Source organism: Budorcas taxicolor, chromosome 10, assembly GCF_023091745.1.
Source record: "Budorcas taxicolor isolate Tak-1 chromosome 10, Takin1.1, whole genome shotgun sequence".
Taxonomy (NCBI): Eukaryota; Metazoa; Chordata; class Mammalia; order Artiodactyla; family Bovidae; genus Budorcas; species Budorcas taxicolor.
Genome location: NC_068919.1, coordinates 8,732,972 through 8,753,775, shown reverse-complemented (window position 1 = coordinate 8,753,775; position 20,804 = coordinate 8,732,972). Strand labels below are relative to the sequence as shown.

Below are 20,804 nucleotides of genomic sequence, written 5' to 3'. Positions count from 1 at the left end.
AGCCCCGCGTTTTCACCCTTCTCAGAACAGCAGCTAATTTATGGCAGTAAAGACATTTCTATTTCGAGCCTCAGAAAAGAGGAGGTGGCCCCTCTTCTTCTGCATCCCTAAGTCCTGTGCGAAGGGCTCGCCTTCACCCCGAGAGGCAGGAAGAGCTTACAGGTGGCAAGAAGCCAGGACCAGGACATTCAAGTCCATCCCAGCTCACCAACAGCTTAGGAACCCACTAAGTGCCAGGCGGCACAAGCACACAAAGACAAGCACAGCCCAAGGACCCTGCTGGAGAGAAGAGGGCAGGGAGGCACACGGGCGGCATCATAAGGGTGGACGTGACACACAGCAAAGAAGGCTCTTCAGGGGCTTGAGGACGGAGCTGGAACTTGATGCTTCTGCGGCTGGGCCATGGATGTCCGGCAGAATTCGGGTACATGGAGCTTCAGGGAGAATGATAACAGGAGACGGGTCCCAGTCACTAAAGGAGAACATGGCGAAGGAGAAGGAGCAGGGCCTGGCTAGTGGCAGAGGCTGCACTGGTTTTGGATCTGGGCTGACTTGACTCATTTCTGAAAAGGCGTGAATGAGCCCAGTGGGCCTGTGTCCTGCACTGTGGTGTCACAGCCCCTGCGCTGGCCTGCCCTGCCTGGGTTCACTACTGTGTCTCTAAAAAGCCACCAGGATGTCCTATGATTCTCCCTGCACCCATTTCACCTCTCACGTAGACCTCATCCTTCTGCCTTCAATGTCTAAACTTGGAGGCTGAATTGTTTTTTTTAACCTATGAAAAAGGAGTTCCCCTCCTTCCTCAGAGGTCTCCAAGGACTTGCTTCTCTGCATGGACTTAACGGTATTAACACATAACTGACTGGAGACGTAGTAACACCACAGGTATCAGTTTCTAAGAAAATCCCCCAGTCAATAATGTGTTTAGTGAAAACTGCTTGATTCCAGATAAAGCTATGCTGATGGAGGCATTTTTATGTTGAACTAAATCTTTCCAAAAAGTACATGGTTGCTTTTGCTATTCTGGAATGCTTTCCTAATATTCTTAAGAAAGAAGAACAAAGCTGGAGGTATCACACTTTGTTATTCCAAACTGTGCTACAAAGTCGTGGTAGTCAAGACAGTATGGTGCTGGCGTAAAAACAGACACATAGATCAGCGTACCTACCGATGCAGACCAAGGGGGTCCAGATGTAACCCACACATGCATACAGTCGATTAATTTATGACAAGCCAAGAACATATAAAGAGGAAAGAATGGTCTCTTTAGTAAATGATGTTGGGAATTAAATACACACATGGGAAAGAATGAAACTGAACCCCTATCTTACACCATACACAAAAATCTACTCAAACTGATTACAGTTTTGAACATAAGACCTGAAATCATGAAAATCCTAGAAGAAACCGTAGGAGATATGCTCCTTGGACATTGGTCTTGGCAGTGATTTTTTTTGACAGCAAAAGCAAGAGCAAAAAAAGACCCCCAAAATAATTCATTGGGACTACACAAAGTCATCAAGAAAATGAAAGGATATCATACCAAATGGGAGAAACTATTTGTAAATCACATAGCTGATAAGGGAGTTAGCATCTAAAAAATATAAAGAAATCATACAACTCAATAGCAATAGCAAACAAACAATCCAATTTTAAAAATGCGTGGAGGATTTAAACAGACATTTTTTCTAAAGAAGACTTCCAGGTACACAAATAAGTTTTCAACATCACTAATTATCAGGGAAATACAAATCAAAACCATAATGAGATATAAACTCACACTCATTAAAATGGCTATTACCAAAAAGTAAATAAAAAACAAATAACAAGAGTTGTCCAGGATGTCGAGAAAAGGGAATCCTTGTGCACTGCTGGTGGGAATGTAAATTGGTGCAGCCAGTATAGGAAACAGCAGAGGAGTTCTTAAAAAAATTAAAAATGGGACTACCATATGATCCAGAAATTCCACTCCTGGGTATTTACCCAAAGGAAATAAAATCACTAGCTCTAAAAGATATATACACCCCCATGTTTACTGCAGCGTTATTTACAATAGCTAAGACATGGAAACAACCCAAGTGCCCATGGATGGCTGAATGGATAAAGAAAATGTGGTTTCTACACACACAATGAAATATTATTTAGGCACAAGAAAGAAGGAAATCTTGCCATTTGAAACAACATGGATAGACCTTGAGGGCACCGTGGTAAGTGAAGTAAGTCAGGTGGAGAAAGACAGATACAATATGTTATCCTTTATACCTGGAGTCTCAAACAAAAACTCAAACTCATACAGACAATAGTTTGGTAGTTGCCAGAGGTGGGGGTGGCGTGGGTGAACGGGATGCAGGCGGTCAAAAAGTACAGGTTTCCAGTTGTAACAAGTAAGTCCTGAGGATGTGGTGTATAACGTGGGCTATGGTTAGTAATGCCACGCTGCATATTTGAAATTTGCCAAGAGCCGGTATTCAACATTTTCATTAAAAGAATAAACTTGTAACCATATATGGTGATAGATGTTAACCAGACTGACTTATATATATATCACTTCACAATATATACAAATACTGAATCATTAGTTTCTAAAGAAGCATGAGCATAGATACCTTCCATACCAGCTGGAAGCTCACTGTACTCAGCCTGTGTCCTCGGAAGCCGCCTTCTCACTGGGAAGAGCCCAGGAATCTTCCGTCTGCAGTTCTCTAGTTTACCTCCTTGCCTGGCCAGGCTTCTTCCTGACCCCAGTCACCTCCCAGGTCTCTGACATGCTACCCGAAAGGGATTATGCCCCGAAGCCCTTCATAGCCTTGACAGACACTGTCCCTTCAGTTAAAATCTTCATCTAAGTCAAAGGCCATGTTTGAAAGGTTTTAAAACATAGATCACACACATACAAACACACACGGTAGCATACTATTCAGCCATAAAAGAGAATGAAGTCTTGCCATTTGCAACAACATGGATGCACTTGGAGGGTATTATGTGAAGCGCAACAAGGCAGAGAAAGATCGTATGATATCACTTATATGTGGAATATAAAAAATAAAATGAATGAACAAAAAAGAAAGACTCAGGGAAAGAGAACTAGTGGTTACCAGTGGGAAAGAGGAAGGGAGGAGAGGAAAACTGGGCAGGGAATTAAGAGGCATAAACTGCTGATTGCTGATTGCTGATTAGTTGCTCAGTTGTGTCCAACTCTTTGCGACCCCATGGACTTAGCCCACCAGGCTCCTCCCTCCATGGGAGTCTCCAGGCAAGAGTACTGGAGTGGGTTGCCATTTCCTTCTCCCAGGTATCAAATAAATAAGCTAAACGGATATATAGCACAACACAGGGATTACAGGCAATATTTTATAATAACTATAAATGGACTATAACCTTTAAAAACTTGTGAATCGCTATGTTGTACTGAAATTTACATAATATTGCACGTCTAGTATATCTAAGTAAATAGATTTTTATTAAAAAATAGGCCATTGGTAATTATGTTTATTGAATAGCTTTTAATCAATGAACTTTAAAGCATAAAGCGAAAATACACACAATCCGGTACTAAAGTTTAAATCAAAAAGAAAAAATGACACACCATCGCTATTCTCCATGATACAGCTACCTAAACAAAGCTCCTGGATACAGCAACTTATTAAAATTCCCTTACTTCATGGCACACCATTGCTGCTCTCTATGATACAACTACCTAAACAAAGTCCTTAAATACAGCAACTTATTAAAATTCCGTTACTTCAGAAAACACTCAAATACATTGCTCTGCATGCTGCTGCTGCTGCTACGTCACTTCAGTCGTGTCCGACTCCGTGCGACTCCATAGACGGCAGCCCACCAGGCTCCCCCATCCCTGGGATTCTCCAGGCAAGAACACTGGAGTGGGGTGCCATTTCCTTCTCCAATGCATGAAAGTGAAAAGTGAAAGTGAAGTCGCTCAGTCGTGTCCGACTCTTCGCGACCCCATGGACTGCAGCCCACCAGGCTCCTCCATCCATGGGATTTTCCAGGCAAAAGTACTGGAGTGGGTCACCCGTGACTTCTCCGATTGTTCTACATGACATAATGGTTAAAGAAAATTGCAGTACTAATTGGAAATGATTTCTGGTTTTGACATGAATTTATAGGGGTGAAATGCTCAAATAAATATATACTTTTCATGTAAGAAATTAAGGTAGAAAATTAGAACAGCTTTTATTTGGAAGAAAAGACATTTTATGATCTCATTAAATATATTGGTCCTGCGCTGTTCAGTCACAAGCTAAATCATAACCTATGTAGCATTACTAATAAAGTGCATAGGCTTGCTGGAGAATCTTTTCTTTTACTATTTGTCTAAGGGCCTCATTTTGCCCCAAAGCCTCTAAATTGGCAACTACCGTAGATACGGAGAAAGACAGACAGACAGCAGTGGTGAGAGGGTAACAGATGCACGGTCACACCGACAAAACACGTGGAGCAAACTGAATGCCTTACCTGCTTGTTTTTGTCAGTGGTACAACACAGTTTCTTGAGGGAGACGAAATGCCTGATTTTCCTAATAACATACATAATCCGTGATTAGTGAGTCAGATATGAGACAATTCAACAAGTCAGCAAACGAAAACATCCACAGAATCTTTAAGTAAAACTCCAGGGTCCATTCTGGGGCAGGTTTTAAATTCCAATAAAACACAATTGATCAAAGCTGCATTCTTTTTTTATACACACAGTCTATACCTGCCTTCAAAAGCTGGGCTCTCCTTTTAATCATAGCTGGCTCCGAAACACTCCCTTAATGGATACTTCATTTCTAACTGACTCCTGAGGGCTGGCTCCTAGACAGCCTTGGTGACAGGATGAAATGTTACTCCAAACAAAATGGGTTTTAATTCTGAACACTTTTATAGCTTATATAGAAGGCCAAGACTCATCTGGACACTGGCCAAAGTCCACAGTTGCTATTTTTATATTTAATATGCCACATTCTTTCACAGCCTGGTCATTGTGCATGATGGCATTTTTCAGGGCAGAGAAAAGTCCTCTTATTTTAAGGTCACGGACAGAATCCCAAGACAGCCTGTGGTCTTGGTCATCACCACAAGGAGACGGAAAAGACAGCAGGTGCCTTAGTGCTACACAAAGATCAGCTCCAGGCAGGCTTTTCTCGAGAGCAGCTAGAATTTCACTGGCCAAGTTAGGTTTCACAGTAAGGAACCTCTTCTCTGATTCTGCCTCTCTTTGGTTCAGTTTTCTCTGGAGGACTCGGAAGAGAGAATCGAATATGCTGATTATTCTGTATTGAGCTTCAGTAAATAGGAAGAGGTGAAATGTCCCTACCCAATGAGACTTTCTTCTGATAGTTCACTAGGGGGAAATATTGGTGGCGGGGGGTGGAAAGAACACTGCCACTGGACAACGGAACTTCTCGTTCTTACCCGTAAAATCAGAAAGATCAGAAAAACTCATCCTGACAGAAATCACCGAACAGTAACATGGTCTCCTCTGCTTTGTAAGCTAATAATTCTGGTCACACACAACACACAAGCGCATCTTAGGTTGAAAACACAGTCCCCGGATGAAGGCGTGGCCCTGAGTTCTGACTGCTGCTGGGAACGGCCCCGCGGAGGCCTGCGGTGGGGGTGGGGGGCCCTCGGGGGCCTTTCTCTGCAAGCTTGTGACCCCCGCTCAGGGCATGCCGGTGCCTCCGCCACCTGGAGGGAAGCAGAGTGGCAGGAAACATGGGACAGTGGCCTCTGAACTGAGCAGGAACAGTTTCAAAACTACCCAATAAGTGAAATCGGAGGGGAAGCACCCTAGAGACACTTTGCTGGCTACAGAATCCCTTCCAACCTTCCCCAGTGGCTCAGACAGTAAAGAATCTGCCCGCAATGCTGGAACCTGGGGTCCATCCCTGGGTCAGGAGGATCCCCTGGAGGAGGAAAGGGCAACCCACTCCAGTATTCTGGTTTAGAGAGTTCCTTGGACAGAGGAGTCTGGTGGGCTTCAGTCCATGTGGTTGTGAAGAGTCGGACACGACTGAGTGACTAACACACACACAGTAAGTCACAGACAGGGCTCTCCTTCCTGGTTATTCACACCGTAACTGCTCTTTTTCCAAAACGTCACTCAACGGCGTGTGTACCTTGTGCACCTATACTAAGAGGCTGGTTGGTTGACTCTAGGCTCCTTTACAAAGCCTGCTCGGTGGGGTACTGTTAGGGGTCCTGTTTGGCTCCATAAACCTTCTCACAAAACAACTGGGAGAAGGGAAAGAAATTGCATATTTTCTTTGTTTCTCTGCAAATGAATAGGCTCCTCTGATAAGCTGAGGTTACATGGAACCAGCTGCCTCAGCTTCTGGTCAGACCCCTTTCTCTCCTAAGCCTGGCCCTCGTGCTCCCGCTCCTCGTGAACGAGCCCCGAGGCTTGGGGAGAAACATCACAGAGCCGGTACCCCGAGGAGAGGAGCTCGGCTCCCAGGCGGGGCTGAGGCAGGGAGCCTCGAAGTTCTGTAGCTGCAGTGATGACAAGGGAAGGCCTAGAAATTGGCCCCTAGGGGCGTGGGGACAACCACAGACAACCAGGCGGAGGTGGACAGTTGGGCTGAGGCTTCAGAAGGCCCACAGGCAGGAGAAGAGGGGCGATTTGTTCAGTGGCTGCATGGAGGCGGCCTCGGCAAGCGTGACGTACACACCCAATGCTGTTGTATTGGTGGGCTGAACCCACTTGCATTTCCCATATACAAACCCGATGCCCACAGGGGCCCCTCAAACAGCAGAGGCTAAGAGTCGGCGCTCACCCTCCTTGGCCGATCACCGGCGTGATCTTCACGTGCTGCTGGATGCTGTCGCCGGATTTCCGTCTGGCGTAGTAGACCCCCTGCCACTCCTACACGGACAAAGAGAGCTCTCAAGATCCTTCCGTGCAGGTACTCAGCGGCTCCTGCAGAGGGTCTCATCACGTTCAGCAGTGAAATGCCCACGCACTTTCCCTACACCCCACAGGACACTGCTCGCCAGCTGTGCCCACCGTGGTGCTGGCTACACAAGGCTTAGACTCACGGGCACAAGGCCCACAAGGATCGAGCCCAGCCACCGCCAGGCTGCCCCTTCCAGGCTCTGGGCTCTCAGCCCCATGGGTGTGGTGGCACCAGGTCAAGGAGTTCTTTAATGTCTCTCTTGAGGTCTTTATGACAACCTGCAAGCCTGGTACTCATCACCCTTCAGTTGCAGATCTGTTCACTGAGGCTCAGTGACGCGAACTAATCTGCCCACATGAGGAAGTAGAAAACGTGGTTATAAATCTGTCTCAACTCCCCTGCTACTATCCTCTGGGGCCTCCAGCCAAGCCTTCTCTGGGCTTAGTCTGGCTCCTGGGAGGTTCCATGGATGAGGCAAATGGGAGTATGAGGTTCCTCCCGCATCCAGACCCTGGGGAACTGGGCAGGACGAAGAGCCTGGCGGCCTCCAGGGGGAGCCTGTGGCACCGCCACTGCTTCTGGGAGGAAGCGGCAGAATCAGGACGTGAGATGCTCTGCCGCCTCTTCTCACCCAAATACTCACATGGGAAGGCCACCTGGTATGCAGGCCGGGGCCACCAGGGGTGGCGGCACTCTTCCAGCAGTATTCCTGCTTCCTTTTTGGTCTCTCTCCCCTAATATTCTTCTATTAATTCTGGCCGTCATAGATAATCCAAACTTATTCTATTCCCATAAAATGGTCCCCCAGTGAATAAATGCAAAGCTATCGAACTCCTTCACATCAGAGAAAGCATCTGAATGCTTCCAAGAAAATGCCCAGGCAGCTCCAGATCCAAGGGCAGCGGTCTGGAAGGAAGGGCTTATCGTAAGTGCCCACTGCATCCACACCACTGCCTTCATCTGCTGGGATGCAGAGGAGGCTGCCGGACAGATGCCGAGGTAGGGACGAGGGAGCTGTATGTCCCTACTCAACTGTGATAGAGTAAAAAGAATAGGAAAAAAAAATGCTTGAAAAGTGGGCCTATGAAACATGTAAATACCGATACTAAATCCTAGTCCTTCAAACACTGGATAAACTAAACCCTGGGAGGAACCCTGCTTGGAGATAGGTATGAATTTCCAGCCATCACAGGTGAGACGTAATCACACGAAGGAAGAAGTTTCCTTGTACAAAATTTTCAGATTCTACATCATCGTGATAAGCACCAGATTTGCCTGCTATCCAAAATTAACTCAGATTTTAACTCATCTTACAAACTAAGAGATTTTTCACTTAACTGCAATATCATTAAGGAAGCCCGTGTGAGAGGGATGACGTATTAGTCGGGCGCAGTCTGTGGACGGGTCTGGTTTCACCCACCTTGCCCTTCTTGATGCAGGTGTTAATGGTGTCGAGAAGGTCCGCCCGGTTTTTGTCACTTTTGGGCAGCTCGGCGAGTTCTTTCCCCAGCAGTTCACCTTTGTGGTAGCCCATCATCCTTTCGAAGGCTGGGTTGACGTACTGTGAATGGGAAGTGGGTATGGGTCAGGACAGGAAGCTGTGTGCCCGCAGAACACTTGTCAGGGAACAGAAAACGTGCCCTGGGCCAGCGTTCTCTGATATGGGTCTGGACGAGTCCCCGAGCCCCAGTGGGCGGGCTCCCTCCTGACCAGCAATGCGCTCACTCTGCCATCCCAGCACCCGGGGCCCTCTGGAAACTGGAAGAAATTCTTCAGCAGTAAATACAGCAAGAAACCTTTATCTACTAGTGCCAGCTTGCAATGGGCCTTATTCATCACCCACTGCCCATGAAATAAGGCAAAACGCAGAAAAAAAAAGAACCCATAAAAATTAACTAGAGGGATGTCCCTGTTGACCCAGTGGTTAAGACTTGACCTTCCAATGCAGGGGATGTGGGTTCGATCCCACATGCCTTACCGCCACAAAACCAAAACATGAAACAGAAGCAATATCGTGACAAATCCAATAAAGACTTGAAAATGGTCCACATCAGAAAAAAGTCTTAAAAAAAAAACTAACTAGAACTCCACTCAACAGGTCATACCTTCTATCAGTCACATTTCTGCAAGGAAGCAATTGGATCTCTCATGTCTAGATAATATCAATAGATAATTGCCACTGTCTATTAACCAATGCTATGCCTTGGGGCCACTTCTGGTCTAACTGAAGCATAAATTCAGTTAAAAACCTTAGGCAGGAGGGAGTCCTTTCGCAGCTGGGCACAGCGCAGGCCTGAGGCATCGTCCCCACTGAGCACATGTTGGGATGGGCAGACTCAGAAGCTTCTTTCCAAAATTCTGTCCAGGGCCCTGGAATTTAGAGCTATCACCTTGGCTGCCTCCCAGCTCCTGTCCACAGCCTCCCATTTCTTCTCAAAGAACAGAATCACCAGATGAGCAGCTGAGTGGAGGGGACAAGCAACAGGACTGCAGGGAGGACGTCAGCACACTGCATCTAGGTCACGGATTTCTTTGGGCGTAACTAGCATCCACGTGCTGCTTGCACATGGAATCACTTTTGCCCTCCACGGGGATGGCAGCAGCGGGGAACACAGCGATGCAGGGACACGTGGGGAGCTGCTCCCTGGGGAAGCCGGCTTCTACTAGCACCAAACGCCCTGGGAGGAGGGGCTGGCAGGTGGCTCTCGGGACTTCCAGGGGTCACCGAAGAGGAAGGGGCGGTGACACTGTCTTCACTGACCTTCTATCACTTTCCTGCGGTGGTCGCCGCCCTCCCTGGGCGGGCAGCAGGACCCCTGCTCATCAGGTCGGGCTCACAGTCCCCCGGCCCAGCCCTGCCTGCAGCTAGGTGGCCTGGGCTTGTCTCCCAACCTGTGAGACTCTGCCCACCTGCTCTCCGCCTAGAGGCCCTTCCCCACCTCCTGGTCATGTCAACTCCAAATTCCACCCGCCCCCAGCAAGCTGTCCTTAAGACCCTACCCAGTCGGAGCCTGTGCCTCTCTGACGACTCCCACCCTATCCTGTGCAGGCTTCTGATGCCTTATTACAGGGGACCTAAATTCTTTTCTTTCTCTCTCCCCGACTAGACATGAAAATCCTCAAGGGCAAAGGTTACTTCAGATTTGTCTTTGGATATTCAGGACCGCTCAGTAAATAGCTGAGGAATGGATAATACTTGATAATGTATTGTTCTCCTTATTTGTTGGCCAAATGCTCATATTTCCCTATGTGTTTACCCTGCTTTTGCTACTAGGCTGTAAATACAGGTAGGAGTCATAGGCCTCCATTCGTGCCAGGCAACCTCACAATGCAACAGGTGCTCCAGGACACGGACTGTGGAGCCAAGGCACTCAAGTTCACACCCTGGCTCTTGTTCATCACCAGCACCACGGGCAGCTTACTGATCCTCTCTGGACCTCAGTTTCCTCATCTGTAAAATGGCTCGGACAGTAGTACCTGCTTCACAGAATTGTTTTAAGAGATAAATGAGCTTGTGGAAAATGCTAAGTATTGCGTCTGGCACATGGTAAGCACCACTGAAGTGTTCTGAAGCAAACAGTTTCAATGGACGGAAAGGGAGAGAGAGAGAATATTTATGAATGTCAAGTGCTTCTGCCACCTCACTAAGAGACACATGCCCTGAGAAGCGGAACTGCCCCGAGAAGGACTCTGGTACTGAAAAAGAACATATATGATGTAACTCACTCATGATGACACCTTTTAAAATCTATGGCACAAAGGCCTTTTAAATTTCCCCCTTATATATAATGTCCTCCCTTCAACTTCCTCCTTGTGCTTGAGTGTTATGTTTAGGATGCTGGCAGGCTTATAAAGGGGCCTGAGAGGGTGCCCCAAGGGAAACTCTGCAATCAGTACAGTTTCCCTTTTAATACAAGGATTCCCCTAACCAGGCACCCACCATACCCAGCCCCTGCTCCTTCCTCTTTCAGGTAAAGGCTGCCAGTGATTCACAGCTTGTGACACCATCAGCCTATCACCTCTCCCAGAGATGCAGGTTTCCTGACCATCAGGAGCTAACTGGAGAAGAAAGGACTCGTCCATCTGTGAAAGGACTGCCTGCAACACTACAGCTGGTAGAGAGCAGAAAGCCCCTTCTCCTCATCAGTAAAACCACGCCCTGGCTTCCCTGTAAAAGCTGGAGGTGTGAGTTCACTCCTTTTTCCCTGGATATCTCCTTGGTATGCAAGTATATATGAAGAAACTTCTGTTTTTCTCTTGTAAAGAAAGAAAAAAAGAGGGAGGTGCAAAACAAATGTGTTTCATGAACAGAACTGACTGTTCGAGTCCAGGTGGAAGTGGATCTGTGCCCGGTCTATAACAGAAACATGTCTGATTTCTCTAGTTCAGGGCAGATCCGTGGACAGGTGGGCCAGTGACAGGCAGCATCATGAGGAAGCCTTTAGACCCGCGTCATGGGACAGCCAGCAAAACAAAGTCCAAAAACGCAGCCAAACAGGGAACCAGGTAGGAAGGCTCCGGAGCTAGAAAGACATGGGTGGATGTTTTGGTTCCAGTATTTATTACCGGGGTTTTCCTTGGAGGAATTCCTTGGCCTTCCTGGGCCTTGGTTTCCCCATCTGTGTTACTGTATGTCTCTTTCATGGTGTTCCTGAAGGGAAACAAGATAACTTCCTGAGCGTATGGGTGACCGGGCCCACAGAGTGGGTGACTGCTATCACCGACCCCAGGTGGGAGTGGGGTGTCTGTGTGGGCAGCGGGCTGTTTCACAGGAAAGCACATGAGAGGCTGTCGTGGGCGGTGTGCTGGACACAGTCTGTCTCTACCAAGGGCAGCGAGGCTCTCACACTCAGTGCCACGATGCAGACCAAGGGCGGCAGGCCAGTGCCCATCAGTGCAGAGTCTACGTTGCAGAATATTTTCTAAGTGTAAATTTCTTATAGTGTTAGTTGCCCTATAGCGTCTGACTCTTTGTGATCCCATGGATTTATTATAGCTTGCCAGACTCCTCTGTCCATGGGATTTCCTACCTTCCAAAAATAATAAGACAACTATATTTCCACAAACATATGTCTGCCAATCTCATTTTCTTAGGAAGACGACTTTAATATTATCTAAGCATACACACCAAGTCACTTGAGTCGTGTCTGACTCTTTGGGACCCTACGGACTGTAGCCCACCAGGCTCCTCTGTCCATGGAATGCTCCAGATGAGAATACTGGAGTGGGTTGCTGTGCCCTCCAGGGGATCTTCCCAGTCCAGGGATCGAACCCCAGTATCCTGCATTGCAGGCGGATTCTTTACCACTAGTGCCACCTGGGAAGCCCGTATATTATATAAGAATGCTTTATAACTGGAATACCAACTGTAGGTAAATCAATGAGGACCACTGATAATATTCTGTTCCCAAGGCATTTATAAATATTTACGGTTCTGACATACTTTGGTATAAACAAGGTCTTTCCGCAAAGTCTAAAGAATTTATCCCATCTCTGTCAGAGAAATCGCAGGTTCTGATCTGAACTAATTTTTATTCCCACTGAGTATCTAATTCTCAGCCGAAGAGTATCAGTTTTCTTTGCATACTTTGATGTTTGTTTCTCCAAAGAAAATGTGCTGAAATGTGAGAATCACAGCAAAGTGCTCAGAGAAGGGTGGCTCAGACTTAAAAGGCTCTCTTTTGATGTCTAAAGAAAAAAAGTGCTCCCGTACCTGGATCACGTGGTCATCGCTTGTGATCTCTATGGCTTCGTGACAGTGGTCTAATGCTGTAAACACTGAATTACAGGCCCTGAAAGTTGCAGAAGATTCACGTTAGTCCTGCGAGAAAACCATGAGCATTTCATCTGTTGCCTTATCAAAGCAGACAGTTCCTGAGATTCATTAAAACCAAGTACCTTTCGATATTCTGTTTTGGAGGGGAAAAAAAGAAACCTAGCCTTTCAAATGAAATAAACAAATAGCAGATACTTCTACGTATATCACACAAAGAGAAGAAATCTATCCAGCCACTGGTCATGGGTCATGGAATGACCTCTGTGCGTGCTGGATGAGACCTTCATACTGACACAAGAGAAGAGACACGCAGAAGCCGGCCTCAGAGGCGCCCGTGTTCTACGTCAATGACGTTCTGCCGTTCCATTCACAGCAATGTCACGGAGAAGTCCCGTCCCCATCAGCTTGGAAAACCTAATTAAACCCATATTGGATCTGAGGTATTCTGGCCTTTTGCAACAGACACAGAAACATTTTTTTTTTTCTTTTCTTACTTTGATGACCTTAGTTAAGAAGCCTTTATGGTACTTTGCTTTCAACTATACCCACTGTCTGATGAAAGGCAAAGAGGGCAGAATTCCTCTTGCCTGGTTCATTTCACAGGTCTCCAGGTGGGCACTATTCTTGATGACCTCCCTTGTATATCTGGAATATTTAAAATCATTTCAATTTCTCACATAACATTCTAGCTACCTTACAACCTAGAGCAACTCCAGATACAATAAGCTACTTACCATCTAACTCAGGAAGGATGTGCCTAGTTTCCAGAGCTTTCTTATTCATGCTGGCTGTTAAAACAAGTCCAGTGAAGGCTTTCTTACACATTACTCCCACAAAAATGTTAATTTACTAGACAGATGTTTCTTCTCATAAACTCTTAAAACATTATTCGTTTTTCTCTCATAAAGCATCTAACTTTGCCATTTTACTTTGAACTGTTTACAAGGCAGAGAGTAGAAAAAAACTGGGTGAAACTTGGTTCGGTATCATGCCAGTTATGGGGCCCTGGGCAATATTTTCTCTTTGCTGTGTCCCAGTTTCCTCATCTACAAAATGAAGTGAAGTGTTAGTTGACCAGTCATGTCTGATTCTTTGTAACCCCAGGGACTGTAGCCCGCTGGGCTCCTCTGTTCATGGAATTCTCTAGGCAAGAATACTGGAGTGGGTTGCCATGCTCTCCTCCAGGGGATCTTCCCAACCCAGGGCTCGAACTTGGGTCTCCTACATTGCTGGCAGATTCTTTAAATTTTGTTGTAAGACTCAACATAGATAGTTTATGTGAGCTATGTCTCAAAGTACTTGGGACAATATAAGATTTCAAGACATAGTACTTTATATTATTTGCAAGATCTCAAAATAATTCTTTGTTCTCTAAAGCTTTCAAAGGCTGTTGGTGAGAAGAAAAGTTAATCCTAACCTACACTTTCTCATGAGTGTATCTGGAACATCAGACCAAGAACTGCTTTCAATAGTAGCAAGGCAACCTGCATGGAAAATGAAGGATTTCAGTCCACTGATGGGTGGTGTTCCTGTCACTGCAGAGATGAAGACGCCAGTGTGGGAGGGTAGGTACAGTAAGTAATCGTGATGGAGGTGAGCGGAGGGGAACATAAACCCCACTCAACCAAGATGCCCAACAGCGTAAGGTGTTTTCTTATTCAAATTGCTCCTAACTACGTTTCTCAAAAGACTGGAAACAGAACTACCATATGACATAGAACCATCATATGACCCAGAAATTCCACTCCTAGGTATTCATCCATAAAAAACAAACACACAAATTCAAAAACATACATATGCCCCAATATTCGTAACAGCAATAACCAAGATATGGAAGCAACGTAAGTACCCATTGACAGATGAATGGATAAAGATGTGATGTAGATATACGATGGAATATTACTCAGCCACAGAAAGAACAAAATTTTGCCATTTGCAGCAACATGGATGGACTTGGTGGGCATTATGCTAAGTGAGGTAAGTCAGAAAAAGACAAATACTATATGATATCACTTATATGTGGAATCTAAAAAAATCAACAAACCAGTGAATATAACAAAAAGCAATTTCACAGATATGGAGTACAAACTAGTGGTTTCCACTGGGGAGAGGGGAGAAAGAAATACAAACTATTAGGTATAAAATAAGCTATAGGGATATACAGTATAATATTTTATTATAACTATAAATGGAGCATAACCTTTCAAAATTATGAATCACTATATTGTAACATAGGGGCTTCCCTGGTAGCTCAGTTGGTAAAGAATCCACCTGCAATGCAGGAGACCCCAGTTCGATTCCTGGGTCAGGAAGATCTCCTGGAGAAAGGAGAGGCTACCCACTCCAGTATTCTTGGGCTTCCCTGGTGGCTCAGACGGTAAAGAATCTGCCTGCAATGTGGGAGACCTGGGTTTGACCCCTGGGTTGGGAGGATCCCCTGGAGGAGGACATGGCCTGGAGAATCCCATGGACAGAGGAGCCCAGTGGGCTACAGTCCATGGGGTCACAGAGAGTTGGACATGACTGAGCAACTAAGCACAGCACATATTGTAACATATGGTACAGCAGCTATACTTCAATTAAAACCAAAAATAAAGTAAGTTGCTACAGCCTACCTAATATGAGCTGTATACTGTCCTGTTAGCAATGCTGTATTTGTAAACATGATCATTTAAAATGTGAAAAAGAATCAAGGAGGACTTTAAAATTGTTACCAAAGTCATTACTGCACCACGTCTCAGGAAGAAGCAAGTAAGAGCTGGTCTCATCGCGAGTGTGCTCAGGGCTTTGGGTCCAGTACCCAGCCCAGCACCACAGGAAAGCAAGCCCGGTCTCCAGCAGTCCCACACGGAAAAGCAAGTCTATGTGGGCTAGTTCCTTAGCTTTGGGAGCTGGATAAGGAAGTGCTAACACGTCTGATCAGATGATACATTCCCCTCGCACCCAAGTATTTTCTTAAAGTACCTGTGTGGCTCAATTAAGTATGTAAACAGCTACCTCCAAGTATGACTGTTTCTGTCAATTCAAGAGGCTGCTTTCGTACAAGATCTTAGCTCCAGCTGCCAAAATGTATCTATCAGATAGATGTTCACTACAAAGCGAGAGTGATACTCTCCGGTGAGTATCATGCCCCATGGAACAAAGCAGATCTTTATCAATAGTTAAAGTGAAAGTATACTGGCAGGACCAGCAGATTACTGTCCCCGGTGACGAATGGTATGGGACTGCCATGTGTAAATCTAGGCTTTAAATCAATGTGGCTGATGGTTCTGTTTAAATAAACCTGTAGCAAAATGAAGTAATTACTTTGAATCATGTTCCTAGAGTTTGAGAATTAAATTTCCTCCATTAATTATTAATATTCTTCACGTAGAAGAAATTTAGCTTAATTTTTCTGTTCTTACAAGCCATATAACACAGCAATGCGAATGTATTTTTGTAGTCTTCAGGTTGAGAAGTTGAAAAATTAGAAAAAGCTCCAGAGAAACAGAATATTGTTGTGAAAAGCCAAGAAGTGCTGGTAATGTAACCATTTCTCCTTCATTATCTTAGTTGTCATGAAGATCCACGTGAAGCAGGTAAATACCACAAAGCTATGATAAACCTAGACAGTGTATTAAAAAGCAGAGGTGTTACTTTGCCTGCAAAGGCCCATATATCAAAGCTATGATTATTCCAGTAGTCGTGTATGGACGTGAGACTATGGATGGAACATAAAGAAGGCTGAGTGCTAAAGAACTGATGCTTTCAAACTGTGATGTTGGAGGAGACTCTTGAGAGTCCCTTGGACTGCAAGGAGATCAAACAAGTCAGTCCTAAAGGAAATCAACCCTGAATATTCATTGGAAGGACTGATGCTGAAGCTCCAATACTTTGGCCACCTGAGGCAAAGAGCCGACTCATGGGAAAAGATCCTGATGCTGGGAAAGATTGAAGGCAGGAGGAGAAGGGGACAACAGAGGATGAGATGGTTGGGTGGCATCACCGACTCAATGGACATGAGTTTGAGCAAACTCTGGGAGATGGTGAAGGACAGGGAAGCCTGGCGTGCGGCAGTCCATGGGGTCACAAGGAGTCGGACACGACTGAGCGACTGAACAACAGCTGGAAAGTCTACAGGGAACACGGTGCTACGATGGTGTGCAGAGTGCGTCTGACTTAACACGGGTGCCTGCATTCTGCTCCAGCACTGGCGCCTACATATCAGGCACCCGCAACCGTGCCAAGAGTCTCTCTGGCTCTCAGTGTTTCCTCTGTCAGCTGTGCTGGGCTGGTTGGGTTGTTACACGATCTCTTGTGTTCCTAACAAAGGGACTCTAGAATCTACTCCAACAAAACATGCACACCCCTCTGAGACACACACACTGAGGCTGTAGAACCAGGGTAGGATGGATTGTGCAAGGTGGTGGCGTGAAGGGCGAAGGTTTTGGACACAAACTCACATCCCAGCAGGAGTGTGGAAGTGGCAGGGAGGAAGTCATGGACGTGCCACCAGCCAGCACCGCTCCTGGGCAGCGATGCAGCACAGGCTGGTTACCTTAAGTCATCACAGCTCAGTTTTCACTCCTGTAACACAAGACTGTCACGCAGAGCCCATGTGAGGATAAAGTGCTCTAAAAACATCGGTTGGTAATGAGAGGTGTAGTGTTCTACAGAATACCGAGGTTAGCGCATCAGGAATTGATTCTTTCTAAAATGGAGGACTGCTATTGTCTTAAGACTTGGAGTAAAATAAACTGATCCAGGTGTAAGCCTTAGATAATGGGTATCAGATTGCCTAATGATGAAACAATAGCTCATCCTTCATTAGTGTAAACTCACAGTCCATAGGGTTGGACATGACTGAAGCGATTTAGTACGCACATCACCTTGAACTCCCAATAAATACCCAAATCCTACTGATATTTTGGTTAACACAGTTCTTTTCATGATAAAAAAGCACAAGAACGTAAGTGATAAACAGTCATCAGTTCTCCCTTGTCTCCCTAGCCATCTCCCCTTTCATGAATTCTTCTGTTCAATAAAGCAATCCACCACATGTACACAGAAGTATGATTCTGTTCTATCTTTAAAAGTTATTCTCATATAATGGAATTTCTAGATTAGGTATCTTATGTTTGATTACATGATCTTTTTTCTTGGTTAAGTAAATATGGTCACCATCCAAGAAGACTGGACAGAAGTATCTGCCTTCAACATCCAGTATTATCCATGCAGTACAGCGTGTCCTTGCTGAATGCTAGTAAGTCACATATTTAGCTGCAGCTGGGGGTGGAATTGCAGGGAAAAGTATTATATAATTAGACTATAATTATTCTGGCATTGTATAACACAGAGCCTTATTTCCCCTATCAACAGCAAGTCACAGAGTTGCCTGTCAGCCCCTGGGGTGCAGGTAGATGGTTTAGATGTCCTGAAGTACCCTAAGGAGCTGGAGAGACCATGGAGGGTCACTGTCTCTCCCACCCACTAGGCCTAGGGAGAATCAAACCACACACCCCACCACTACTTCTCCAAAAAACAAGAAGGGAGCTGAAGATAGTTGAGGTACAACCAGCCAAACAGCATCAGAAGGACCTGACCACTTAGTCCTTCCACCTCTGTCTTCTCTTGCAGAGAACTTGCCTCCCTTCCCTCCTGCAGGGGCTGCTCCCAAGCAGGTTGCTTGTGGCTGGGAAGCGAGGCTTCCTATCAGCCAAGCTGAAGCTGGTGCAGAAGATGAGGGGGTTAGGGTTCTGAGTAAACCCACCTTCCTGGGACCGCAGTTGCTGGGCCAGGCCCATTCACCAGCATGAAGCAGATTTGGACTAAGAACCCAAGGCATTTCACCACAACCTTTACAATGAGCCCAACTCTGCAAACAGGCTCTAGCCACTGACGGGTGAGAAGTTATGAGACCTGCACAGTGCTAGGTGCTTAGAATCTTGCCAAGGTCTGAATCTGTGAGTCCTTGAGAAGTTCTCAGTCCCCTGGCTCTGAGCAGATTTCATCAGCACGATAACCTAAAGCCCTTTCCTTTTTAGCTCCAGTGCCGCCTGCGAATGTTTATTTCAAATTGCCAGACCTGCCTTCACCCCACACCCCCTTGACGAGGTACCTTCTGACCTCTGACCTGTGCCATTGCCGGGGTCTAGCCCCGGTGGATCCAGGGAATTCGAAGCGGGGACGGCGTTGGCGAGGAAAGCTTATTTATTAATATAGAAATATAAGATTAGATTAGGAAGAAATAGTATAGTAGGAAAATTAAGTGGAGAGAAGAGGCTGATTAACTTGGTCTACGTGGGAAACCAATAAAGTTCCAGACAAGGAGCCTGCACCATCTACGTTAGGCTGCCGGCGCCCGTTTGAATATCGGAGAGAGCCCCGCCTTGGGCTCTCTCTCTTATGGATCTTAGAAGCCGGGACAAGAAAGTAGACATGGTGAGCCTCCACTCCCCAGGTAGGAATTCAGCCTGAAATTAGAGTAAAGAGGAGACACGGGGGGAAACCAGTCCTTCCAATGACCAGCCCCGCCTCTATTGTCTAGAAAGGCCTTTTATACCTTTTTGATTGTACATAGAGATCAATGGGTAATACAAAATTATGTAGCATTAACAGCCCAGACTCTTTCTGTGTATCTTTTTGTATACAAAAGGTCTCACGTGATTTACATTATCTTCTGGCCAAGAGGCTTGCTAACACTGTTTGGCTCTCTTCCTTAATGAATGTTAATTTCGTTTCCCCTAAAGTGTTTTTCTTTAATCTGCATCTCCTTAAAGCCCTAAAGTTACATCTCCATAGAACAAAGGTGCAGTGGGTTATAACAAAGAAGGTACTTAACTCAAAGATCTAATGTTGCTAATACCAGGTCTATTACTTGTTTTTCTATATACCAACTATATCTAAAAATAAAGGATATGAAAATTTGGCAGCAAGTATTGGCTCAACAATGAAATGCTTAATAAGTTTTATTCTAATGATCTTGACACCTCGGAAGCCCCTGCATTCCGAGGATGTTTTAAGCTTCCTGTGCCTCTCGAGGTTCGGAGACTGTAAACAATCACACGGGCAGCTGTACGAGTCCTGCAGGCAGGCTAGAAAGCCATCAGAGGGGTTTTTGGATTGAAACAGTCATATTATGCCCAGGAGATTTATTATCTAAAAGCTCTAAATTAATTTTTTTTTCCAGAAAAAGGTGGCGGGGGGACAGCCCCCTGTTAATCACAGAAGAGTAGGTGGAAAGCATAACACAGTAAAGCAGGCAGACTCTGGTCTTGGGGGTAGATGCTCGAGAATTTCCAGGGGGACCCCTGAAGTCTGATCACGTCCTTGCGTTTTGTCAGGCTTCCTTCCGCATGACCTTGTCACAGGTGGAATTCCTCACGCTGGCCCCCGGCATGCCATCATACTTCCCGCTGCCTAGGAAAACTCAGGCAGTCATTTAAAATAAAACGAGGGAATTACTGATCAAAGCAGTAAGGTGTCTGCAGTTCACTTTTGTGGTAGACCATACAACTGTTGAAGAATTAAACCAAAATGAAATCTCTTTTCCTAATCCTATTTATTGTGAAAACATCTAAAATAAAAGTACAAAGTCTTTTTCACTCTCCATAAAAACAGAAGAGACCCCCAGGAATAAAAACAATTAAAGTACAATTAAAAATAAATTGCTGTAGTAAAGGCAATGTGGTTTCCCTAAGAAATTCTATGAAGTTCCCTGACGCTAATAAATATAGGAATACAAAGAAACCAAGGGATTTATTTTCCTTACCAAAGAACTCCCACTGGTTTGAGATTCTCAATTGTTTAAGACTGCAAAAGGGACTGTTTACCCCACTCTTCTTAGAGCTCTCTAGCCACCAAATGGCAACCCACTCCAGTACTCTTGCCTGGAAAATCCCATGGACAGAGGAGCATAGGGGTCACTAAGAGTCAGACATGACTGAGCGACTTCACTTTCACTTTTCACTTTGATGCATTGAAGAAGGAAATGGCAACCCACTCCAGTGTTCTTGCCTGGAGAATCCCAGGGACGGGGGAGCCTGGTGGGCTGCCGTCTCTGGGGTCGCACAGAGTCGGACATGACTGAAGCAACTTAGCAGCAGCAGCAGCAGCCACCAAATAGTTGCCTTCCCTGAGCAGGGT

General features: G+C 45.7%; 1 protein-coding gene across 2 annotated transcripts in view; it reads right to left on the bottom strand.

The window, feature by feature from the left end:
• Positions 1-20,804, bottom strand: part of PDE8B (phosphodiesterase 8B) — a 274,177-nt gene that overhangs the window by 61,933 nt on the left and 191,440 nt on the right. For both annotated transcript variants that reach the window (XM_052646127.1, XM_052646126.1), the window contains exons 7-10: positions 12,618-12,696; positions 8,325-8,465; positions 6,785-6,873; positions 4,480-4,540 (exon numbers count right to left, since the gene is read on the bottom strand). In XM_052646127.1, coding sequence (XP_052502087.1) covers positions 4,480-4,540; positions 6,785-6,873; positions 8,325-8,465; positions 12,618-12,696 — 370 coding nt within the window. The remainder of the gene's footprint in view (positions 1-4,479; positions 4,541-6,784; positions 6,874-8,324; positions 8,466-12,617; positions 12,697-20,804) is intronic.